The 26,498-nt window shown below is 35.2% G+C and overlaps 1 protein-coding gene across 4 annotated transcripts in view; it reads left to right on the top strand.

Annotated features, from left to right (window-relative positions):
* LOC129247697 (protein peste) overlaps window positions 1-26,498 on the top strand; it is a 60,235-nt gene that overhangs the window by 17,566 nt on the left and 16,171 nt on the right. For 2 of the 4 annotated variants that reach the window (XM_054886946.1, XM_054886945.1), the window contains exon 2: window positions 20,444-20,773. In XM_054886946.1, the coding sequence (XP_054742921.1) occupies window positions 20,648-20,773 (126 nt within the window). In that variant the 5' untranslated portion in view covers window positions 20,444-20,647. Of the gene's footprint in view, window positions 1-20,424; window positions 20,774-26,498 lie in introns of all 4 variants that reach the window. The other 2 variants (XM_054886944.1, XM_054886943.1) reach the window with 1 other exon arrangement.

Below are 26,498 nucleotides of genomic sequence, written 5' to 3'. Positions count from 1 at the left end.
ATTAAATAACGAATTTAACCAAATAAACTATAGCGGCGTGGTATCATCTAACTACACCTGTGTTCGCAATAATAGCTGCGCAAGATATATCAAAGTTTTTACAATTTTTATTTTATTTTTAATTTAATTCTTTAATTTTTATTAATTTATTTATACAACAAAAACCATATAACTTAAAGTTTCAAACTTTATACAAAATAAAAGTAAAAGAATTCAACACATTTTCAACAAACCTTTTAATATTTTTATTCAGCATTTTTAGAAAAATTTGAAGTTTATAACCCATTAAAATTTTATATAATGCTGTGCAAGCTTAAAGTGACTCAAAAAACGTGTTGATTTTTGACAATTTTTTTGCTGGACTTTACTTCATACAAAAAATGTCTAGCACTCGTTATATGGAAGAAAATGCATAACACCCTCAATAAAAAAGTATAAAAAATCAAAGCTAACTTTTAATCACTTTAAACTAATACAATATTTGCCAAATTCAATTGGCTATTAAACTGCATATTCGACATTTTTTTCTAAATTTTTATTGAATTTATTTTTTTTAAGTTTAAAAGTTTTTAAGTTTCAAACTGTAAGTGAAATAGTTTTTGTTGTATAAAAAAACACATTAACAAAAAAAAAAAATAAAACTAAATAAACAGTCAAATTTTAGCAATGTATCGCGCTGCTACTATTGTGAAAGCAGTTGTAGGTAGACAATACTCCTCGGCTATAATTTTTGGTTTTTGTAGTAGTATAAAATTATGTTTTTATAGAAAACATAAAAAAAAAATTAAATAAAAAATATATAGTCGCTCTGCTATTATTGTAAACACAGATGTACATACAAATTAATGCATAATATTTTTTGTTACGTACACGATTTACATAAGTACTATGTAAACAGAGTATACAAATTTATATTGTACACGCACACAATACATGTACACGAACACGAGGGTGGCTCAATAAGTTCTCTATAATTAAAAAAAAGATTGTGTTTCATAAGATAGACTTCTTTATTTTGATACTCTTCAACCAAAGCTTCGCCAAATTTTTGATGCCATCTAAATAATATGAACTCTCGCGGTCAGTTAAATGGGCGCTTGATTCAGCAATAACCCCTTCATGCATTCGATCTAAGTTTCTTCCTCGCCAAATGAGACATTTTTTGCTTCAAACCTGTCTAGCTGCTCCGGCATAATCTGCTCCTTTTGAAATTGATCAATGTGAATAACATTACATTGGGTTTATTGTATAATAAAAAACGACTGTAAGGACCTAACTTGAGCTCCTACAGCTTCGATTCACTTGGCCTTTGGTCTATTGGGATAAATTCAGATTTCGTCCACGGTTACTAAATGGAGCGAAAAGTTTTTCGAATTGCGATAGACACCACCAATAATTTCTTTGAAGTTGTCAAACTATTAAGTTTATTGTTAGTAGTAAGCGATAGTAGTGAGACAAGTATCTTGCGGTTAGCTGTTTTATTATTATTATTTTTGTTTTTTAATTTATTGTTTATTTTTAATATATTAGTTTTCGAAACTCTTATGTTTGTGCACAACTGGAAGCTTCTTCAAGCACGTGACACTTTACTATTGTATAATACCAATGATTTTATCAACCATTTCTGGCATGTCAACCTTAAATTGGCGACCAGAATGTTTGAAATTAACTGTAACCAGTAGCGAATGGTTCCGTTTAATTATAAAAAACCTTCGTAGCACTGCACAAGTACTCATTTGGTTGAGTTTTCCGCTCAAACAAAAAGAATATATTTAATGAGTACACGAAACTCATTATTTTCCAGTTGTAGGCAAACACTCACAGATATCTACTTCAAACAACCAAACTATCTGACGTATCAGTCGGAAAATTAAAGTCGATTCTATTAAAAAATTCTTCCTGAAGAGAAGAATGTTGGGTTTGAAGTGCGAACGTCTTCTAATCGAACTCTCAGGAACTTAAAGATTCACCCTCGTATGAATATAATGCTCTAAACGATTATGCGGTAAACTATTAACAACCGCCCAAGTCGTTTTTTATAGTAATGATCGAAAAATGATATTGTTTAATCAACCAAATTAGATATTATTCATATTTTTATACTATAGGTACATACATATGTACATACATACATAACTCCAATTTTAGGCATATCTAAAACAAGATAGAGCTGTATAAAATATGTCTGTTACGGTGCGTCATCAAAAAACAGTAAGCTGACAATGTTTAAAAAAGTCTCGTTTTTATTAACATTAGTGGCTTTTACATACTCAGAGCATGGTTTCAGTACACATACATACATACATATGAAGTGAGCGAATTGAAAATAGATATTTTGGAGTATTTTATTACTTATTCCAATTTTTACCTACTCTAATTATTTACACGATTTTTGGTGTCAGTCATTTTATTCCTGGCATACCTTACACCATTCGTTTGCAAATCTCTAACTAAGCAAAATATTTCTTCACTTAATTTCCCCAACACAAAAGAGAATGCACTTTCCATCTATTCGAACTAGCAGGAACGGTAGGTATGTATCTACTACTAATTTAAGAGTGTCAATGCCCAAATAGGAGAATCTTGTTTATTTACATACCCATTCAAATTGAAATGAGCTTCGTCTGAGAAGATGTTTCTCTGAAAATGGATGGAAGTAAAGAGTACTGAATGTTGCCGAAAGTCTGTTCGTATTGTTTCAATTCTTGCATGAAGTGAACCTTACGATAATTAGACTTAAGAGCCAAATTTTCACGAAAAATTCGACATTTAATGGTTACTGATATGTTCAATTGCTGTGAATGTCCTTCAATTAGCAATGTTTTAATCTTCTGCTACGCTTTCCCTTTCAAATCAATATTTTCAATGAACGGACATGATCTGGTCTGAATGACCGATACCGAATCTGCGGACTTAAATTTTTTCAATTACCTTTTTTCCGGGCTTTGTTGGGCGACCATAATGGCTGAGAGTAACTAAAATTTCCTAAAACTACGAAATTTAATAGAGCCATCATTTTATAGATGCTTATGAATTTTATTATTATTTTCATTCTTTTGTCAAAAAAATTCTCCATAACCGCATGGGTTGGTGCGTGACTACCATTCGGAAGTGCGTAGGTTCGAATCTAAGTGCATGAAACACCAAAATGATATTATAGCTAGATATAGAAAATTTATAGATGATATTGAAAAAACTTTTTTCTAATAACGGTCGCCCCTCGGCAAGCAATGACAAGCCTCCGAGAGTATTTATGCCATGAAAAAGCTCTTCATAAAAAACCATTTGTCGTTCGGTGTCGGCATAAAAATGAAGACCCTCTATTTGAGGAACAACACCAACACGCACCGCACAAATAGAAAGAGAGGCACGGCCAAACACCCCATAAAGGGTGTAAGCGTGAATTATATAATATTTATATAATACTAATGGGAGGTATGGCTATTAACTCTTTCCGGTCGTACGTCTACTCTGCACCACAGCAAGGAACTATAATAACACTGTGTGAAAAAAAAAAAATTAAATATACTTTTATGGAGACCTAGCACTTGTGGCTATAGAAAAACTAAACAAAATGGTATAGGAGAAATTTCCAATACAACCCCAAAATCTCGTTTTATGGCCATAAAACCGTTTTTCAGTAGGTTGATGTGGAGAATCACTCCTAACTTCGCCAATTTCCATCCGATTTCGAATTTGTTTTTTTAGTTCGAAAGAACAAAAACAAGCCTTTTTGGCAGTGTGTTGACAATTTTTCTGAAATGACAACTGACGAGACTGTAGGCGGAAGTATTTGGAATTTTTTTATTTTTTCTCTATTTTTTCAACTTTGACATAATTTTTACGATATTATCCGATATTGAGGATTTTTTTTAGTACACTACTGTTATAGTATATTTAATTTTGCGAACTAAGAAAACAAATTCGAAATCGGATGGAAATTGGCGAAGTTAGGAGTGATTCTTCACATCAACCTACTGAAAAACGGTTTTATGGCCATAAAACGAGATTTTGGGGGTGTATTGGAAATTTCTCCTATACCATTTTTCTTAGTTTTACTATGCCTACAAGTTGTACTAGGTCTCCATAAAAGTATAAAATCACTGTCGCACAGTGTAATTTTATATTGCATTTATTTATAGAATTATTAAATCTTGTTTATCCTTCATAATCTTACAACAATTAATCGAAATTTAATTTTAACTCGGAAGTGGCAACTCTATAATCGCCCTAATCACTATTAAATCGTACCAATACGATTTCTCATCATATAATACATACACCGTTGCAAAATTATAATACCACATCTTTTTTTTGTAAAAATATTGTACAATACATATAAAAAACATATAACGCAAAATTTCAACTCTGTGCAAAATTTTTAAATTTTTGTTTAAATTTGATCGATACTTTCAACTTTTTAACTAGAATTTTTCTAGATACGCCTTTTTATAACCCATGGAATTCTAATATAAGAAAGTGCAAGTTTCAAGTGACTACAAAATTCTCGGTGGCCTCGTAGGAATAAGGCCGCGGGCGACTTACTAAATCGTGAATGTCCAGGTCCTGAATATGATGTGTCAGTTGTACAGTAAAAATAAGTACTTTCTTTCTTGTATTTCTACAAGTATTAATAAAGAAGTTGCAGATAAAAAGTATAAGAAGAGATTTAAAAATAATTCTTAAATACATATTTTTTTCCTAAAGTATTAAAATATATTTGACGCTCTCTAAATCGAAATAATAAGTACCTGAAGTAGATTTGATAATTCTGAAATGCATTTGACGCCTTCTAAGGAGCATTTGATATTTCTAAGTTCATATGATACTTACTAAAATCGAATTGACGTTTTCTAAAGTAAAATTGATATATTCGAAAGTACTCATTGCAGCATACAAGAGGACAAGGAAGCTGTATCTGCGCTGATAAACGGATTAACTCTAAGGGTTATCTAGACTATTTTAAATTGTGAGCGTAACTATGTAATCATTGTGTAAAGTTAGAGACACACTATTGTCAAGGATGATAGATTATAATGCTTGACCTTGCGAAGCAAAATTGTGATAGTAACTGCGGATGCGAACTCATCGGATATTCGGTAACAGAAATCACCCCACTCGTTTCACACGTAGTCACACACCCGCTCAATCAGCAGAGGCCGCGTTGATTTTTTCACGTATATCACCAACACAATCTCAGTTTTGTCGTAAACGAATCGCTATCACGTACACGTTTGCATCAGAAAATCAGCTGATTCCTCCAAAATCGCTGAGAACCGGTTAACGGTCTGATATTGGCCACACCTTTGCATTCTGTCTATTGTGAACTAATGTGAAGGTCGATAATAAAATTTTGCCCCACATTTGATGTTCTTATGTTTTATTGAGAAATTCTCGAAACTGAATTGCCACACCACGTAAGTGCTGATATAGACTCGCGAGGTAGCGTAAAGGCTTAAAGTGAAAGATGTTGGATCAGACATTCACGGACTCATCAATACGGACAATCGTCGGAAAAACCAAGGCTGAATAAATATCACAAAACACTTTTTAACTTATTTACTTATGGCTTCGATTCTTATCGGACATTACATAGCTACCAAGTGTCGAGAAATGGTTATAAAAACATTCAACAACTTTTATTAGCGCTGCAATAAACAAATACAATAATTATAATACAATCTTTGTTTGCAGAATCAGCAAATAAAGTGTAAACAACTATAATAAATATAAACAAGTGAAAATAAATATATGCATATGTAGGTGCGTGGCAGAAGTAACAGAACTGTTGATCAGTGTAGCCGATCTGTCCTCTCAGGAGAGTCATTCGAATTCGATTCAATATGAATTCGAATCTTTGTTCACACAGTTACCCAGGAACCAATCACATGTTTACGAAAAAAAAACGGTGTTCGCCAATTTTCTAAACTCTTATTATTTAATTTCGAAAAATATTTTAGAATTTCTCAATTAACAATATTTTTGAAAAGGGTGTCACTTATTCTTTTATTTTAATTAGGTACAATAAAACAATTTTTATACTTAATAACTACTAAGTTTTGCGGTTCGCTAAGAGAGGGCGTTGCTACTAGCTACAATTTTTGTTTTTTGCATGCGAAAGCAACAACAAAGTTATCGAGTAAGATTCGCCGCTAGCGAGTGTATAGCTCATTAAGGCAGTGCTTACCAACACATATAATTTAAGGCAGGTTTCTTCCCGCGTTTCCGACGTATATTCATTTGTACCAGTTGCTTCATCTATTCGCCACTTGCAAAAGAAGAGGCCTTGAATTCGTAGAGTAGAAAGATGGATTGCTGATTTTAAAGTGGTCGTACAAGCATTGTAGGCTATCCACGCCAACAACAAGAACACCAGAAAAAATATAGGTAGGATATCGTATTGGAAAATCGTCGAGTCACTGAAAGAGATTTAGTAGAAGACCTAGGCATCTCATTGGGCGCAAGCAATATTTTGACTGAGGTATTGGGTTTCAGAAAGCTGTGCACAATGGGTGTCGCATTCGCTAACAATGGAACAAAAACACATCCGAATGCGACTTTCCCAGCAACATTTAAAGCGTTTTCAAAAGGAATAAAGTGGATTTGTGGGTCGATTCAACACTATGGATGAGACTTAGGACTATCACCATGATCCTAAATGAGAGGATAAAGAGTGATATGAACCTGGTTCTTTGGCTACGAAACGAGTTCGTTCGCAGAAATCGGCCAAAAAGGCGTTAGCATCAGTTTTTTGGGATGCGAAAGCAATTTTCAATTTTCATGAAAAAAAAACCTAGTTTGCAAAAGAAAAAAAATATTTTTCATCAGGACAATCACAAGAGCATTTCGACAATGGCTAAAAACCATGAGTTAAAGTTCGAATTATTGGAGCATCCACCAGATTTGGCCCCTAGCACCTACCATCTGTTTCCAGAACTAAAAAAATTCATGCGTGGAAAGCGTTTTTCATCCAATGATGAGGTCATAACAGCTATGGAAGCGTATTTTGCAACCCATCCCGATTCTTCCTTCAGAGATAAAATTTATAAATTGGGTTCTCGTCGGAACAAGTGTATTGATGTTCAGGGAGACTATACTAAATAATAAAATGTATTCAAAACCATAAAATTGTGTTTTTCTTATAGGCCCGCAAAACTTATTGAACAACCTAGTAATGGAGTGCTAGCTCCCAGGGACATCGACTCTTTGAAGCCTAAATTATGTTAAATGATTATTAAGTTCTATGGAGTGAGTTGCAATATTTTAAGTAGTTTACAAGTTTTGAAAATTTTTCACTAGTGATCGTAGTTAAGTTGGAGGTCGTTATTAAATTGAAAAAAAAGAATAAATTTTAATCGAAGGGCTTTAAGTTGAACGCAGCAGTTTAATATGTTTTCTGCAGATAATGAGCTGCTTCAAAATGGTCGTGACACTTGCAACAAATGTTCGTGTGTAATGCGAAAACGAATGAATGCCTGAACTTGTTGGTGGAAGCATGCGGATGGCTATACTTTTCCTGTTGGGTTTTATTGATAGTGGAATATCTGTGAATGTAATTAAGTCATATACTTTGCTTCCCAAAGTTTAATGTACTGTTAACAACTTTTAACAAGTCATCGTTTTGAGTGTGTTTCACTCCCGGTGAGGTCAGCAAGTTCCTTGCATTATATGCCTTTGTGTTCTGGCTTATATGCCTTGTATTTCTCTTCTGTATGCAAATGGTTCTGACAGCTGATACGGATCGCGAATGCCCATTTACTAACGGAACATATTACGAATTTCCCCTGATTCGGTAGCTAATTTCAAGACTAAGGCTTCGACTGCGATATACAGCGATGTTGTTTGAGAATTACCTGAAGACTAAATGAATATCAGATGAAAATTTTTTACTTAATCAGTTCGTGCAGAAATTTCAAAATGGGTATATGAAGAATCTTTTATCCGTTCGAATCCAACGTTGCCAAAGTGCAAATTCACATGTTTATAGGATTACCAGTTTTCGAGTAATGAATCCTAATGACAATAGTTGTCATATGTGGATGCACTAAATGTGATCAACTCTCAACAAACAGCCCCTTTGGTGTAATAGTCTAGAACTAGGAGTAAACCCGGAGAAAACGGATCTGATACATTTTACTAGAGTACATGAGAAACCCATTCTTAAACAAAAGGGGAAAACTCTCAGAGGAACGGAAAGGGCTAAATATCTAGATATTGTGCTGGATAGGAAGCTAAACTAGTGACTCACATTTGCAGATAGCGTACGCAAAGAAACTATAGCGAAGTATTTCTGCATCAGGTCAATTGAAAAAACGTGAGAAATGGAACCCAGGATAATACACTGGCTCTATAAAGCGCTAGTTATCCCAATCCTCCTCTACTATGTAATTGTAATGTAGTGAAATGCCCTTGAGAATTGTCAGAACATTCTGAGAGTTGACAAGGTACAATTACTCGCATCGGCTCCTATAACCGATTCCATGTCATCGAAAGCGTTACTCTTCTGCAGGTGAAACACGCCACAGGCAGTGCGGCAATAAGGCGGAACACTTTAAAGAAGTGGCCAAAATATATTACGGTCACGGCTAGATCCTAACTAATATTTCAGAGCTCTCCGTAATGGTGGACTATGCACTCTCACCAACAAGTGCCATAGTGGCGCTCACGACCTTTCTACCATTAAGGGAAAAGTGGAAGCAGAACGTTGTAAAACAGGGCGAGTCCATCCATGTAACATATACACAGATGGCTGAAAGTTCGGGGGCAGGGTGGGCGGAGGCGTATATTTCGAACACGTGGAAACTCCTTTAGTTTTCGGCTCCCTGATTATTGCAATGTTTTTCTGGCTGAACTGAAACTGAACAAATTAAGGCTATGACTCTCATACAGTGTAATGCGAAATCAATATATCGGATCGCCAGGGGACGCGTCCGATCGGAGACAGGCAACACTATATGGAAAATTATTCCAGGAAATGATATCCCTATTTTCACTGACAACTAGGTGATAAAATCCCTTTCAACGCAGTCGACAACCTCTAAGGTAGCCGTGAAATACTCCACATCTCTTAACGAGATGGCTGAGTCATTTCGCCCAAAGGTAGCAAGAGTACCTGTAAATGGCGACATCGAAGGGAATTGTAGGGCCGATGAAGTAGCGAGATTCGGCACCACACTTCCTAATGAGAATATTGAAAATAATATTGGTATAGCTCCGTAAGGAACTTATTTTTGAAAAAATTTTAAGAGAAGGAAATGAAAGATGGCGTGATGAACCCACCTGCAGAATCGCCCGACAATTGTGGCCGATTCTCAATGCTAAATGCACAGAACTTCTGCAAAGCCAAAATAGACATAGCCTAAGCACACTGATTTAAAGGTAGTTTTAAAATATGTCTAATACGTTTACAAGCGAAAAAAATTTTCATATAAAAAAGAAATCGGGATCGAAAGGGTTAATTACTGCGGATATAAATGTTTCTGTATATATAAAGGGTTTTTCAATAAGGGCGGGTAGATGTTGATATGGAATAAAATGGCGTTTACTGTGTGGCACGTAGTGCCGTCCTGGTGGAACCACATGTCGTCTAGGTCGATATGGTTCAATATGGGCCATAAGAAAGGAATTGGAATGGGCGCAATGCGCGCAACGTTTGCGTTAATGAACACTCATTTTGATAACAAAGTTTTATCATTTGAACGTGCTGTGCAATCGTGTAACTTGCCATGATGATTTGGCATAAACAACTGAATAAGAAAAGATTTGACAGATGTCACCAAAACAAAATGGCTGCCACAGGGCGCCAAAATCGACCCACGCCAATTGAAAAACCCTTTACATGTGCGTTAATTATTTTACAAGTTAAATAAAATGTTAAACAAGTTCAAGTATGCTTAATAAGCTCATCAAATGAAAAGTATTTCAAAAATTGTTACAAAGAAGTACGAAGAGTTGCCACCTAATCTTACCGATACAATTAAATCGACTTATAAAAGTTATATCAGTCGAAGTAGCCAAATATTGGATTTCTTTTTCCCCAAACTAATATTTTGACAAATGCAAATTGAAAATTGCAATTCCACCGTGAGAGGATACAATTTGCCCGTTTGACTTCAAACGCTAAATATAAAATATTTTACTCACTGGACCATAGCAACTCAAGCATAAATGCATGTGTATGTGTGTACTTTGATACATTTATAACCGTATACGAAATTTCTCTTAAATCCTGCACGTTTTACTAGGATATACACATATGTACATATACATATATTTATATAAATATACACACTTGATCTTTATCTTTTTAAGCTAAACAAAATTTCGTAATTTTTTATAAGAATATAATTTTTCGTAAGTATATAACAAAAACCTTATAAATCAAACATTCAAACTTTGTATAAAATTCACAAAGATTAAATATGAAGGGTCTTTCAAAAGAGGCCCCTAGATGTTTTTTTTTTTTTAAATAAAATATTTAAGAAATTTAGATTCCTACAGGTTTCACTATTTTTATTCAAAATACGGATCTTAACAATGAAAAATTACATCATTAAATGCCTACCATGAGCACATCTACAAGCATTCACGCGAAGAATCCACCAAACATTCGCCTTCTGAATGTCTAATTGTTGAGAACGTCGAGATATCGATGTTGAAGGTTGTTCAACTACACTTTGCGCTACCGCAGCATTATTCTCAACAGAGCAACCAGTTTTTGGTCTGCCAGTCCTTTTTGTAAACACGACAGAACCGGTTTTTCGAAATTTTTTCACCAACCTTTAAATTGTAGAATCATCCTACTCATTCGGACAATTATTTTATAAGAATTTCAATAATTTTAACGCGTTATTCTATCGTGTAAAGTTGTAATCTGTCTGCTTGACAAATGTCAGAGACGAAATAAAAAAGGTACCGAATAGGAATTATTCACTACTGACATCTAGACGTTACTTTTTAAACCTTTTCTTCTTCTTCTTCTTTTTCTTTTTCTTTTTCTTTTGATTATCATGATAACCGCTTACGCGATTTTGGGTTGCTTCGCCTTCTCACATTAGCTCGCTTTCGAACCGGTGCTTGGAAGCTACCCAGAGGATACTGGGGCTACGCCCACAAGTTGTGAGTTGCTTGGACCATATGAAGAAGAATCATCCTGGTCACTCCCAAGCGTATTGAAGTCACTTAAAAATTGCTTTAATTTTTGACATTTGGTTTTGCATACGATGTTAAGAATATACTACCCTATAAAGCACATGCACCGACGTCTTTGGTAGAATGCACGAAACCGTGAAGGAAAAAAATTATAAAATATCAACGAAATTTTCCAGCAAATTTAGCCGTATACTTTAATAAATTAAAATTTAATAAGATATAAACTGCATACCAAACAACTTTCTGGAAATTCCAATTAGTTAAAGAAAGGATGGAAAGTTTGCTAAATTTTGTATTGAATTCGAAAATTGGATTTATATGGCTTTTATTACACAATAAGGCATACTTTTATAAAAATAAATTACAATAGTCAAAAGTGGTCAAAATATCGATGTGCTACCATTTGGCGCGGGCTTTACATATAATATAATAAATAAATAAATAAAATAAATGAATATATATGCAGTAACTCATCTTATTTGATACAGATACGATAGTTTTTGTGAAGTGTTCTATATTTCACAATATTATTCACAATATTTTCTAATTTATTTTGCTTTATATCATTTCTCAACGCAAAATACAAAAAAGTGTCCACTCATTTCATTGTAATGCAAAAATAACATAATAAAAACATAGAGGGAATTCACGCCGCAGCCTAAATGATGCAAATAAAAAAGCAACTATTTATTTCTCATTTGTAAAATTTTATGGTATTTAGAACTTTGTTGAGTATTCTTTATTATCAATTGCAGCTTTAAGTCTACGTGGCATGGAGTCAACTATGTTTTTCCATTTTCGCAAATTAATATGAAATATAAAACACTTTACCAAAAAATCGTATATGTATCAAAAAGGCGTGAGTGATTGTATGTATGTGTGCCTGCATGTACCATATATATGTACAATATGTACATATATCTACAGTGCACATGTGCATACAGATGTAATAATTTGGCAAACAAAGTGTGAATCACAACCCAAAAAATAATCAGTTGCTTTAATTTAGTTTTTTTATCAAAAAAATTTCACATACGTACGGGCAAAAAAGTTGCGTTCAAGCTCAGCGCATTGAGGGCGAAAGATATAAAATTTCGGTGTACTTTTGCGCAATGAATAAGCTAATATTAATAAATGTTCAATACACATTCTGTCAAAAAAGTACCGGGAATAGTTCAATAAAACGCAAAATATTTGTTTAATCATCAAATTCTCCTTAATGGCCTCTATCGACTCCAAGCGGCGACTGCGGAGTGGCAATTTATGTTTTGGGAAAAGGAAAAAGTCAAAGGGGGCTAAATTCAGCGAATATGGTGGTTGTTCGATGATATTTGCCGAGGTTTTGGTCAAAACAGTGTTCACAATATGAGACATTGTGAGACGGTGCGTTGTCATGGTGCAAGATCCATGAGTTTTTTTCCACAAATTGGGACGTTTCCTACGCACATTCTCCCTCAAACGTCGCATAACTTCTAAATAATATTCTATATTTATCGTAGAAATATTTGGAATGAACTCTGAGGGCACAACACCATGATAATGAAAGAAAACGAGTAGCATGACTTTCACTTTTGACCGGCTTTTACGTGATTTTTTCGGTTGCGGCTCATGTGGATAGCGCCATTCAGCCACCGTTTGACTGGTTTGCATGTCATACTCATATACCCACGTCTTCCCGACTAGAATGACAGTGAGGTATGCCGAAGAATCAGTTAGGCCCGAATCAGGCAAGCCTTACTGAGGCACGCCTCACTATTACTTTACCAGGCCCACATTAGGCAAGGCAAAGATTGGCAAGCCAGAACAATACCAAATTTGGTAGTGGTCACGAAAATCTGTGGCAGTGTCTCACTTAGGCATAAATTGGAATCCCTAACTGATTTGTAGAAGGGCATCCGGAGTATTACCGAAGTTCGGTTTTTCGAACCTGCGCCTAATGAGGCAGATGTGTGGCGATATCTTTCGGGACTTGGGCCTAGTTTGACTGCCTTATGAGGCGCAAATTTGGAATGCGGTCTGCCTTATTTGCGCCTAATCACCGCCTTACTAAAATTTCTAGTCGGGTTATCATCTGTTCTGATGCGCTGGATAAACGTTGGGTTCGAATTCACTTGCTCAAGCATGTCTTCAGCCACCTTCTTCCGATGAATTTTTTTAAAGAAATTCAACTTTCAACTAGGAACGAGTCGAGCAGCCACTCGTCTCATGCGCAATTGATGGTGTAAAATGTTGCAAATTGATTCGTGAGACACGCTAAGGTCACGAGCTACCTCCCTCAGACTTAAATGATGGTTTTCCATCACCATTTCCTTGACTTTGTTGACGTTTGCATCTGTTGAAGACGTTGATAGGCGACCAGATCGGGGCAAACTTCTTGGCCCTCTACAAAAGCTTTATACCATTCGTAGACCCGTGTTTTTGATAAAGCACACTCGTCATAGGCTTTCTGCAACATTTTCAACGATTCGGCATACGAAATCCTGTGTAACGTGCGCTTTTTAACTCAACAATTCCCGATATTTTTTTTGACAGAATGTATGTTTGTATGTATGTACAAATCTGAGGAAAAACAAACAATTGTATAACACGGTGTAAAATTTAAATGCGAAGAAATTGAGAATTGAGAACATGTTATTATGGTTGAACGAATTCAATGTGAAATTAATCCAGAAAATATTTATAATTTAATTTGGAATGTTCATTGTAATTGGCACGTAAATCCTTTGTCATTTATTTGGCAGAGCTTCTTTCTACTCAAATTTTTAGTGAGCTTCTTGATTTTACCATACAAATAGCGGGACCTAAAGTTTTGTGACGACTCTGAACGGCATAATTTTTCATGCAGATTTTTTATGTTAATAGTTGCCTGTCAAATAAGCGAAACCTACTACAGGGTGTCCGACGGTAGAATGAGGAATTCTGTACAATAAAGGAAAAAAAGAATTACTAATAATAAAGGTTCATTTCGAAAACTATTAAAAAGCTGACAAGTGCGGATTTTATTTTTTGTTCAGTATAATGAATTGGGCTTTTCAGGCAGAAACAGAAAAGTACATTGTGCTTATGCATGTATTTACATACATTCGGGTATATTATCCACAAAAGGTAAATTTTTTCCACCGAAATTATGAACTTTATTTCATTTTAAGACTTTGCGCCACAATATTTAGGAAAAATATTAATATTAAACTGGACTGATTTGAAAGTGCCTCCAAAAATCAAATTCCTTGTTAACAATGTTAGCTTTTAAAAATATTTAAATAAATAGCCTGAGATGATAGGAAAGTTTAAACTTAAACAGTCTGCATAAAATGTTTTAAAAAATGTATCAAAGCAATCGACTGACTTTTTTTGCAAGATAGCTTAAGGCAAGCTTGAACAACTCAGCCAAATCTTAACCGATTGAAGAATGAGAACTTTTCATTTCTTTTCGGAAAATTAACGCATTCACGTCTCATATTTTTTACGCATATATCTCTATTTTGAACAGAATCATATATTTTTATTCCAACCTATTAGGCTTAAACTTTTCTATTATCTGAGGTGGTGTCGTAGACCTTCTCTTTCACGTGGCCCCAAGGAAAAAAGTCACAAGGTGTTAAGTCACAAGATCTCGGTGACCAATTGTGATCACCTCTTCGGGAGATAACACGGCCCATAAACTTTTCCCGTAAAAGATCAATGGTTTCGTTGCTTGTGTGGCACGTAGCGCCTCCTGTTTGAAAATAAACGTTGTCCAAATAAATACCATCCAATTCCGGCCATAAAAACTCGTTAATCATCTCTCGATAGCGCAATCTATTCACCAATAACACCTGTTATTGGAAAACCCTATATTTCTGGGAACAAAAATTGTTGTACAACGAAAATTGGAAGTAAAATAAGTTTTGTAAAATAAATTTACTTATTTACTTCATGGATAGTTTTATGCGGCGGTCTTACGTATCTACTTTATTGATGGACATCAAACGAAAAAAAAGTATTGCGTATTCCGAGTGTATAGTATTTCTGCCATGAAAAAGCTCCTCATAAAAAACGATTTGCCGTTCAGAGTCGGCATAAAACTTTAGGCCTCTCTATTTGTGAAAAAACATCAAGACGCACGCCACAAATAGGAGGAGGAGCTAGGCGGTAAACATTAAACCGTACATTTAATTTTTTTTCTTTGAGTGACATTACAAGACAGGCCGGCCATTAGTTAGTACTGAATATAATTTAAGTTACTGTTAAGTAGATAATATAACTTTTTTGGTTTGAGGCCACTCCAAATGTTTGTAACGCGGCTGTATGCATGTACAAAAGAAAACGTATGAAGGTGAGGCGAGACATTCGAGTATTTAAATGTGGTCAAACCAGTTCCCAGTAGGGTAAATGCAAATCAGCGAAATAAACAAATACGCCTACGTACATTGCAATAATTTTAAACAACTTTTTCCTTATGGTATGCAGAAGGAAAGGAAGTTGGCATTCATTTTTATGTTATATGTATGTATGAACATATGTATGAACATACGTATGTATAAATATATTAAAAATATATGATATCATATCAAATTTCCAGACTTTGCATTGTAAAAAATAAATGCGTAAATGGATATCAGTGGGAAATGTTTGCAGCCCCAAGTGACTTTCTACATAATATTTATACATATATAAGTTATTTTCAATTTGACGCATAAAACCAAATAAACATTTATTTTCTCACAACTATGGCGTCTTCCCCATAATCGCGCCTAATAAGATGCGGAGCCAGAATACGCGAACGAAAATTGAAACACACTTCTTAAATATTTTTTAAATTGAATTCAATTGAGGGATAGAAATTTAAAAATGAAGAACATAAATTATGCTCATACATACATACATACATATGTACTGCTTTTGCTTGACCTGTTGATGCTATAGTATGCGAGTATATCTTAGTATTGAAAAATTAGCGGATCAATTTCCAACTACTCTGTTGAGACAGAGCAAGATCGATACACATTTAGAGCGAATGATTGGGTGATTGGTGGAAATAATAATGGGCTTTTGTTTAGAAGTAAAGAGACACTCTGTAAAGTGCAAGCGTGTCAAGCCATAACGGTGTATCCTACTGCATAGCGAGAGCCGAAGGTTTGTGCGTGCAATTAAAGCAACTGCCGTTGTTTCGTGTACAAATACACTATGTGTCATGATTCCACGCTCCTTCTATTTTTAAATACAATTTGTCAATGAAGTTCTAACAGCGAGTTTAGTACAAATTCAAATTCGTCATCTTTGTTGTTTATTATCGTAGTAGTCATGCTGGCGACAAAAACTTATCACCGTATGCGTCGCCACCGATTTCAACGTTAGGGGGCGTCCATAAATTACGTGAGGCGTTTTTTTTTTCAATTTTCTGTACCTCCCTCCCCCCTGATGAGACGTCGTGAGATTTTAGTCAACCCCCTCGCCCATCCCCCAATCTCACGTGAGATTTTTCGAAATGTGGGTTTCTTATGTAAACGTGTTAGATTGTTATTGTAAAAAGAAAAAAAAAATTGCTTCGTGCTTTTATTTACGACAAGTTAAGACTAGTAATCAATATTGCTGAGAGTTATAAGTGTAATAAAAATTTTACAATACGAGTAGAAGACTTAAATCGTAACTATTGCGAATAAAAAAAGAATATCTACTCTAATTCCTGCTCCTTCAACTTCGTTCTGATCTAGCCACTCTAAGCCGTTGACGCTTGCGCACAGTAACTCATTAGCTTGTCTTTCGACAATCCGTGAGGGTCGCACTTTGCGGTACATACGCGCTTGCTTAGCTGGTGCAATGTGAGCTGCTCGCCTGTGCTCTGCAGCTCTTGTGATAGATGCGAAGTAAATACCGCATGTACTGCAGCATATTTTCTCTAAATCATCACGTATACTTGGGCAATAGAGATCATAAGGCGTGCTGATAAAGGCATTCAGCGGTTGAATCGGTAGGCGTATTAGAAATGGAGCAAATGACTTTCCGTCATGTTCTTTAAAGTCCGGAATTATCAAACGTCAATCAACCTAAGTGATGGGGTATGGAGGTGGCAGAAAACGGTCGTGAAGAATCATATGCAGATCACTTCGGCGTGGGCTGCAGCAGTTCTGATCATCGCATTTCACAACCTAAAAAAACAATTTCCCTTTGTAACACTTAATAAAAATTTGTTGACATTCGTTAAAAAACTAAAAAAAAAAAAAAAATAGGCACGCAAAAAATTTGATATGAATCAACTGCAATGTACCTGGAGTAAATATTGGCTTTCTCTAAACAAAGAAGGTTGTAACCAGTCCGTGTGTCGCTGCCACTCAGCTCGTACGCTCTTGTTCATCGAGTCGCACGTTCGGCTGATAGTGGCGCGAAAACAAACGACGGGCTACACTGTACCGTAAATTCAGATTAAATTGAGCTATTTGGTATAAAACAAATATGGTGGTTTGACAGCAGTAATGTATAACGTCGAAGTATGAATGAAATTATTTTCTTTCGAACAAATTAGTGAATGATCTTAATCATACTACGATTACGCTTAAGATTAAATCTTAAGCATGTACAATCTGGATAATGGACCAAAATAGTATAATTTTTTTTTTGTTTCATTCAGAAAAAAAATTGCGTGATATTTGCCGAGACCGCCCCCTCTCTCCAACGTAAGATTAGATGAGATTTGACTCGAGAAAAAAATTACAAGCAAAGAGCACTTGAAAGGGATTATGAAGAAAGAGTAGAATATTACTGTCAAAGAGGCTCCCAACAGGCCTAGGGAAGTGTTGAAACGTCGTAAGTACCCAACAAGCTATTAAAAACATATTTTTGCAAGTTTTTGGAAAATTTTAATTTTCAATTTTATAAAATAACGATTTTTGGAGTCTTTGATTATTGCGTTTCAAATATAATCTCTTATTTATTTTATAAATGGTTTGCTCTAAAATTAATCATTGTTATGCATTTTATTTAATAAGTTTAACATCATTACGTATTTGGAAAAAAATTGAAAAAGATGTATTTCAAAAACTTAAAAATTTCTTTCGCGTTACTTTTTCAACTTACCGCAAAAGAGCGTAGACTTATGACACTAAGTGTAGGAATACGATAACTTTAAGGAATACGAATGAGAATGTCAATGCAAAGACTTTCATTCGTCATACGTATATGAACCGAAATACAATTATGAATGCGAGCTGATGCGAGTACGAATGCGAATATGAATACGAAACTGAAAATGAGCCCTTAATGGAATACGAATCCAAATACCAATACGAATGCGAATGCGAATGTGAATACGATTTCAAATTGAAAACGAGTCCCGCTATGAATAAGAATTCCAGTACGAATAAGAATATGTTATACCAAATACGAGTGCATACAAGTCACGGAGATGCCGGTACGAATCAAAATTCGAACGGGAATACGAACTTGAATATGAAAATTATAATTAATAAAGTCTCGTGAGTGACAATCTATTGCGACCCGCGAAATACAGTCACTGTAATAGCTAATATTTTGACTTTATTCATTTTTTTGGGAATACAGCCGGTACTTAGTTCGCTAATATTGAATGTTGGCTTCTAAGCCATCAAACGTAGCTTACACGCAATGGTTTAAAATTATTAAGGCCAGACCCGGGTGCCCAACGGAGGGTTAAACATTAAAAAATCGTCCATGTTTCTTTTTCAAAATCACGCAATTTATTAAATTAAATTTTCATGCATCATTTGTCATTTCAAAACCATATGCTTGGTTATGTGCGGCGTAAGACCACTGATCTTTCCGATCCGTGCACCGTAAAACTGCTTTTATTCGCTCGTCTCTGGAGTATGCTACAATAACCAGGCGTCTCTTCCACCACTACCATTTTGATAAAATAGAGCGCGTGCAGAAAGTGCTTCTCAAATTTGGCTTACGTTCATGGAGTTTATCTGATCCTATACCTTCGTTTAGTGCCCATTTAACGCTACTCAATTTGAAATCGGTCGAAGAAAGAGGGTCGACCTTATGTTTAACTTTTATTTTTTGCATTTTCTCAGGAGTTTGTGACTGTCAGTCACTTTTGGAAATAATAAATTTTAATATTCAGCGGTGAGATCTTCGGTATATTTTCTATCAGATAATGTTAGAAGGAAGTATGCCCATAATGCACCTATTGGCAGGGCTTGATTTCTTGATTTTTCTTTCTCTAAGACAATTTTTACTAAAATTCTTAATTCCAGTTTAAATACGAGTATAGTTGTTAATTAGTCCGTAAGAAATAATTTTTTCATAGACTAAATATGCAAATAGATAAATAAATAAATAATAGAACTTTTTCATGCAAATACCAGAGAGTTTTAATGAAAATCCATATTTATAAAAAATTTATTTCACATACCATTCAACTAAAACAACTACCATCACATTCGCATGCCAAAAGGTAATTAATCACAACTGAAAATTTTTAGTGTTCACAATTTTGTGTGTTCTGTATGTATGTATGTATGTATGTATTTCTTATCTTTCGTTTAATAAAAACGCCAACCAGGATGACATAGAAGCATAATTATAAACCATTTTTAAATATACATATTTAACTTTTTTATTTAATACCCTGATGTTTCCTATTACCTCACTGCGTTCGGTGCGTCATACTTGGCAAAATGTGCTCAATTCACCCCTGAAGACATAAACAATTACGCGTACTTATGTCCATATACGTATATACATTGTCTTTTTTAACTTCCATTCCATTGCCGTTTATTAACTAAACATATGTATGTATGTATGTATGTACATACCTACGTATATTTAATCGCAAACATAATAAACAAAAAAGGTAAACTTTAGCTCTCTTTACACTGCGCGTAAGCATAGCAAGGAAGCAAAGCCTCAGTTCGACTCTCCTACGCTTTATTCATACATACATACATACATATGCACAATCATATTTCTATTTGAGCGTCTGCGCTGACTTTATCACTTCTGACTCGGCGAGTCCAATGCTTATCTGTTGGAATTTCGATGGCTTTAATTGCTGATAAGAAAGCCTGAGAATCTGACGATCGGCCAACCAATTGAGAATTTAGCAAATTATGGCAAACTATGTAACAGTCTATATTGTGGGAGGCAAACGAACTGACGCGTTCTTCGACACCGAATTAATACATTTTTATTTAATTAGTTATAGTATTTTAGAAAAATTGAACCCACGCTTTTGTTGCTCTCGCTTGTATACACATTTCTAATTTATACAGAATAGAAAGTGTCGCTTTGCTAATCAAGTGTTTTGTTTTGTAGTTTTCGTTTGTTTTTCTAGTTAAAACCCGTGCCGTAATCCGCGCAAACAAACACGAACTCAGACATTGTGCAAATACAACACAAGTATAAGTGAATTGCAGTTGCCACGCAGCAACTCTCCGCGTGGTAACATTTTACCATTTTCGTCGCTTGCAAAAATAGATCTAGAAGATCTAAGTTTAAACATCAGATATCATTTCCAACAACAACAACGGCCTCAAAGATGACTTCTTCATATTGCCACTACATATGGCGGCTCAGTGTGGTAGCGCTGGGCGCACTCTTCTTTGCCGGTGGCGTTTACATGTTCGCACATTGGATTGATATATTCACGCGCATGCGTGCGGAGGTAAGAGCAAAGCATACTTTTATTATTAAATATTTTTACTTACATATTTAGAAAAGGAATGTATAATGCGATATATTTGCAAATATTGATGATACGACAGTGGATTGATAAGTCCCCGGAAATTGAAAAAATGAACATTAGAATAGGGGAAAAAACATTTCATTTTTTAAATATATTCTCCGTTTTCAACATTTCTCCAAATCCCTTGATGGCCTACAATAATACGACAATATGCGTTTGTTGAATCGATGACTTCTTCATTTGACCAAACATCAAACCTTTTCATAATTGAACCTTTTTCATATTTTGCAATAGTCGTCGGGGCTAAATGTGAGACAATATGCCATAAGGGAACGATGCGTAACCTAATTTATGCTATTTTATTATAGCGACTGGGCACGTGTGCGACGTTCTGGTGCAAGTGAGTTTACCAAAGCGCGGACGTTTTTTATGTGTGGCTGATTCCAATCGATGGAGTAAATTGGCTATAATACTTTTCAAGTCTTTTTTTTTTTATAAGCATGATGCATCTTTTATGCATAGTGTTTAACGAGCGCACTAAATATAATTTTTCTGAGTTTTCAACAAAATACAAAAGTCTGTTATAAGCTCTCAATCGTCTGTTTGAAATAATAGCTACCACAACTAAACTATTTTACACAGATTAATCGAAAAATTACGGTTCGTTCTTATCAAACATTCGTTATGGCAGGCAAACTATTTAATTCGAGGTGGCAACGCGCAACATTCTAATTTTTAGCAAATCATTGAGCTATCCTCGGTAAGAACTTAATTTTGGCTTCCTTTTACGTTCACAGCGAAACTTATTGAGAAACATTCAGTAATTTCCAAATACGCCTTCGCGTTATCTACTTTGCGTCAATTATACGAACAGCTGCAAAGTCGTCATAAAACTTTTGTGCGCTTATCAGAAAAATAGCGCACCTGTGTCGTGCTGTGCATTACGGAATGTCTAAGATTTGTGAAAAAGAAACAGTTTTACTTCAAAGGTATCAAATAAGTAGCCACAATAGAGACAGTCATTGATAGTTAGGAAATCAATAAACATTTTTTTTTGTAAAGATAGCCACACTGATAAATATAATTGAATATAGAAATGATTTAAATAAGTGGTGATTCGTAAAAGTTTATGAGTCAAAGGGCTACTGTTTTCGCAAGACCTTGAACCCCATATGCCGATACATAAAATACATATTCATATGCACAAGGTGCGCTTGACTGTGCAAAGTATAGGGTGCGCTTGACAGTGATGCGCGATATAATAGAACAGCCACACTGGCCACATGTTTGTTATAGCCTATTTGCAGCAAGAACTTAATTATAATTAAAAGCTCTGTTAAGTTTCTGAAATCTAAGGATTTCCATATAAGCTTAATGCGCAGAGCTGATTTTTGTTCAAGTTTCAAGTTTTTAAATAATTTTTACATCAATAACCGATGCCGTTGCCGATTGCCGCTATCGAATTCCTATGTAAAATTGATGGCTGGATCAGAAAATCGAGTTAATTTTTTTGTGGACAATACTTCGAGATATTTGCAATTTACCGATATTCTACCAGCAGAAAACATGGTTTCACTTAATCGCATATACCACCCTGATCAAAAAGATCCCGGAATATATTCAGAAAATTCAAAATACAAGTTTATTCCTCAAAAGTGATAGGTATTAGCGCCTTCAAAGTACTTCGCATGAAATGCAACGCACTTATGCTAGCGCTTATCCAACTCTCGAAACATTTTTGGAACTCTAGTTTCGGCATAGATATGAGAGCCGTCTCGATTTTTTTATTAATTTGTTTCGGCTGTTAAAACACGTTCCCCGTAGTGGTTTATAGGTTTTTTCGACTCTATCAAACAAAAAAATGCAGAGAGCCCTGTCAGGTGAATTCGATAGTTGTTGGATGGCATTCGCTTCGTTCTTGGTTAAAAATTCATGGATAATAATGGCACTGGGCATAAAATGAACGAATCATTAACGCCCAAATATTAGTCCTTATTAACTGTTTGTCCTTTTGGCAACAAATTGTGGTGTACAATACCGTTGCAATCCATGTCCGTAAGCATCACTTTCATTTGTGGCTGAAAACGACGTGGGTTGTTTTGGTCTTGGTTCATTCGGAGTTCTCCACTCACTGGCCTGATGCCTAGATTACGTGTCGTACTCATATACCCACGGCTCATCTCCAGTAATGACGCGTTTGATTAATGTTGGATAAGATTCAGTCTGAGAAATCATGTCTTTGGCGATATCAGGGAAGCCCATTTTTTGGACAAAAATTCAGGAGCATTGGGACCACGTTTTCGAAGTCGACAGCCTGCCACTACGATCCTCATTTTCAATGGGCTCACGACCTCTTCTGAAGCGTTCATGCCCGCGGTCTGGCGTTTATTTGGGGAACTTTTTCATCAAGGTTGTTGGATAATATATCCAATGAAAGATAAAAAGACTTCCTTTAAGCAGTGTATACACCAGTTTTCCATAGGCCCAATTGTTTCTGAGAAATTAATTAATAATTCCAGATTGAATTTTTTTTTAATTAAATCTGAGAAAATTCAAACTTTAACCGAAAAAAGACTTAAAAATAACAAGTGTCTTTGTTTTCCATCTATTTAATTTAACCCCTGTTCTTTTGGGAAAAAACAAAGTTACTCACGCAGATGGGCAAATAAGAAAGTTGTGAATGATCAAATGGATTTACCCAAATCGCAAAATGTCAATTCTCTATATGGGTGCACAAAAGCAAATTGTATACCCTACCAGGCACTGCTTAGAAACTTTTTTTTGCTAAATAATGGCAAATTGCAAATGTCTTGTTCATAAAAAAATTTAACTTCATTTTTGGATTCACACAGCAATTCTACATAGGAATGGGATAGTGGCATCCGGTGCGCAAAAAACAAAATCACAATTTGTAAACCAATGCTACATATGGCTACCCAGAACTTAATGATATTTTATGTAAAGACTGTTAACATAACATTTGCTGTTAGGCCAGCAAAGTGGTGTTAAGGGCCCTTTGAAAAAGTAGTTGACGAGCAATTATATGGAAACTTGACCATTTCAATGCGATATTTAACTGTAGTTAAGCGTAAATTGCATTTGAGGCTCCACGAATTACTCCATTATTTCCAGAATAAATTGCACTTAAGAATCAGTACCAAGAGACCGAATATTATGAAAACGAGTATGCATTAGCTATGTACATATGTAAAGGGTCTTTCAAAAGACACACAACTAGATGTTGTTGTATTTTTTTTTTTTAATCTTAATTCTTTCAGGCATTCAAAACGCTGCTATTAACAATTACATTTGAAAATGGCATAATTTAAATGCCCACCATGAGCATATCTACAGGTAAAATCCGCCAAACAGTCGATTCATGAATGCCTAATTATTGGGAACGTCGTTAAAGGCTGTTCAGCAACATTTCGCGCTACAGTAGCAATATTCTCAATAGTACGTCCAGAGTTTGGTTTGCCAGTCCTTTGCTATTTCTGACAGAATCAGTTTCTTGAAATTTTTTCACCAACCTTGCCAGATGTTGTTCTTAAAGATTAACCATTTTCATAATAAATTTCAATAATTTTAACCTATTGTTTTGTCATGTAAAATTGTAAGTCTGCCTACTTGTCAAATGTCAGAAATGACATCAAAAAGGTGCCGCCGTATTCCATACAGTAAAAAAATGATTCATAAACAAAATAGGATGATTAATTTTGCGCCGTCTTGTATATTTTATATATGTACGTATAATAAATATATAATTTATTCCAAGCAAAGCAGTATTCTTGTGAGGACACCCTCCCTAAACTGAATACCTTTTTCAATGCTGTGCACTGGATATAGTTAGCAGAGGCAAAATTCATGAAAGCACTTAATGCCGTTCGAAATTTCACACATTTGCAGCTGACGTCATTTGTATGATAATTCCTTTTTCATGTTATGTACAAACGAGTGCATACATAACATAGATATAATATTTCCCCTTAATTTGCATAAAAAAAAGAAATTTTGCCCTGCTCATCTATTATTCCAAATAATATTTATTTATTTATTATTTAAAATAATAGGACTATGAATAAGTTCGTGCGGTTTTTTTCGAAATTTGAAACTTTATTGACGTAAAATGGTTACAAATTTAATATTCATAGTATTGTCCATCGCTTGCTACTACTTTTTCCCATCAGCCAGGCCATGTTGCATCGATCGGAAGAGATAGTAATCGGATGGCGCAAGGTCTGGACTATACGGCGGGTGGGGTAGGGCATCCCATTTGAGCGTTTCTAAGTATGTTTTGACCACTTGTGCAACATGTGGCCGAGCATTGTCATGTTGCAAAATAACTTTGTCGTGTCTATCGGCGTATTGCGGCCGTTTTTCTCGCAGTGCTCGGCTCAAACGCATCAATTGTCGTCGGTAGACATCCCCCGTAATCGTTTCATTCGGTTTCAGTAGCTCATAATACACAACACCCAGCTGGTCCCACCAGATACACAGCATAACCTTCAGGCCATGAATATTCTGCGCCGACGTCGATGTTGAAGCATGGCCAGGGTATCCATACGTTGCCCGACGTTTTGGATTGTCGTAATGGACCCACTTTCCATCGCCAGTCACAATTCGATGCAAAAAACCCTTTCTTTTGTGCCGTTGAAGCAGTTGTTCGCATGCCATAAAACAGCGTTCAACGTCTCTTGGCTTCAATTCATACGGCACCCAATGGCCTACCTTTCGGATCATTCCCATGGCTTTTAAACGTTTGGAAATGGTTGATTGATCAACTCCCAAAGTTTTTGCAACCTCTTCTTGCGTTTGAGCCGGATCTTGATCGAGCAATTCCTCCAATTCGGTATCCATGAACTTTGGCGGCGCGCCCTCGCGTTCTTCGTCTTCCAAGCCAAAATCACCACTTTTAAAGCGTGCAAACCACTTCTGGCACGTTCGCTCAGCTAGAGCATGCTCACCATAAACTTCCACCAAGATACGATGACTTTCGGCTGCTTTTTTCTTCATATTAAAATAATGAAGAAGAATTCCCCGCAAAAACACATTATTTGGCACGAAATTCGACATTTTCAAGTGTGGTAAAAATATTGTTGTTTACGCTTCAAATAAAAAACTTATACTGACGTTTGTGCCTTACGACAGTAGCTCTCCAATGAATGTTTGGAAATGTGGATCGATGGAATAATAATCAAGTTACGCCATCTGTTGTAAACCGCACGAACTTATTCATAGTCCTATTATATATAATAAAAGTTAGTGTAGTATCATCAAACAAAAAAGAACTAAAGAATATTCCACGTAGCATAAAAATTTTCAAGTTCAAGTCTAGTTTTAATTTCTTAAGGGGGAAGTCTACTGTGACAAGGGAAAAAACAGGCTTATTTTCCGGATTTTATTTCTAACAAAATATTGCTCGTACATAAAATCTATTTAAACTCTTATCTTTATTATATATTTAAGTTTTTGAAAAAAAAATTTTAAGTCAAAATATTCAAAATGGCCGCTGTGGCACTTCTGCAAGCGCAGGTCCGCTTTTCTTAGGTGCCTAAACGGTGTACATGAAATCTTACGTTTCGGTGATCTAAAACAAAAAAACAAAATATTGTTATCATATACATAGTATTGACTCTCGTCTGACGTAGGATTATGTCGATAAAAAATTTTGGCGTTGAAAAAAAAATTCTTGAAATTTTGGAGC

Source organism: Anastrepha obliqua, chromosome 5 (genome assembly GCF_027943255.1).
Source record: "Anastrepha obliqua isolate idAnaObli1 chromosome 5, idAnaObli1_1.0, whole genome shotgun sequence".
Lineage (NCBI taxonomy): Eukaryota > Metazoa > Arthropoda > Insecta > Diptera > Tephritidae > Anastrepha > Anastrepha obliqua.
The sequence above is the reverse complement of the archived record's forward strand: the minus strand, read 5'-3'. Positions and strand labels throughout refer to the sequence as shown.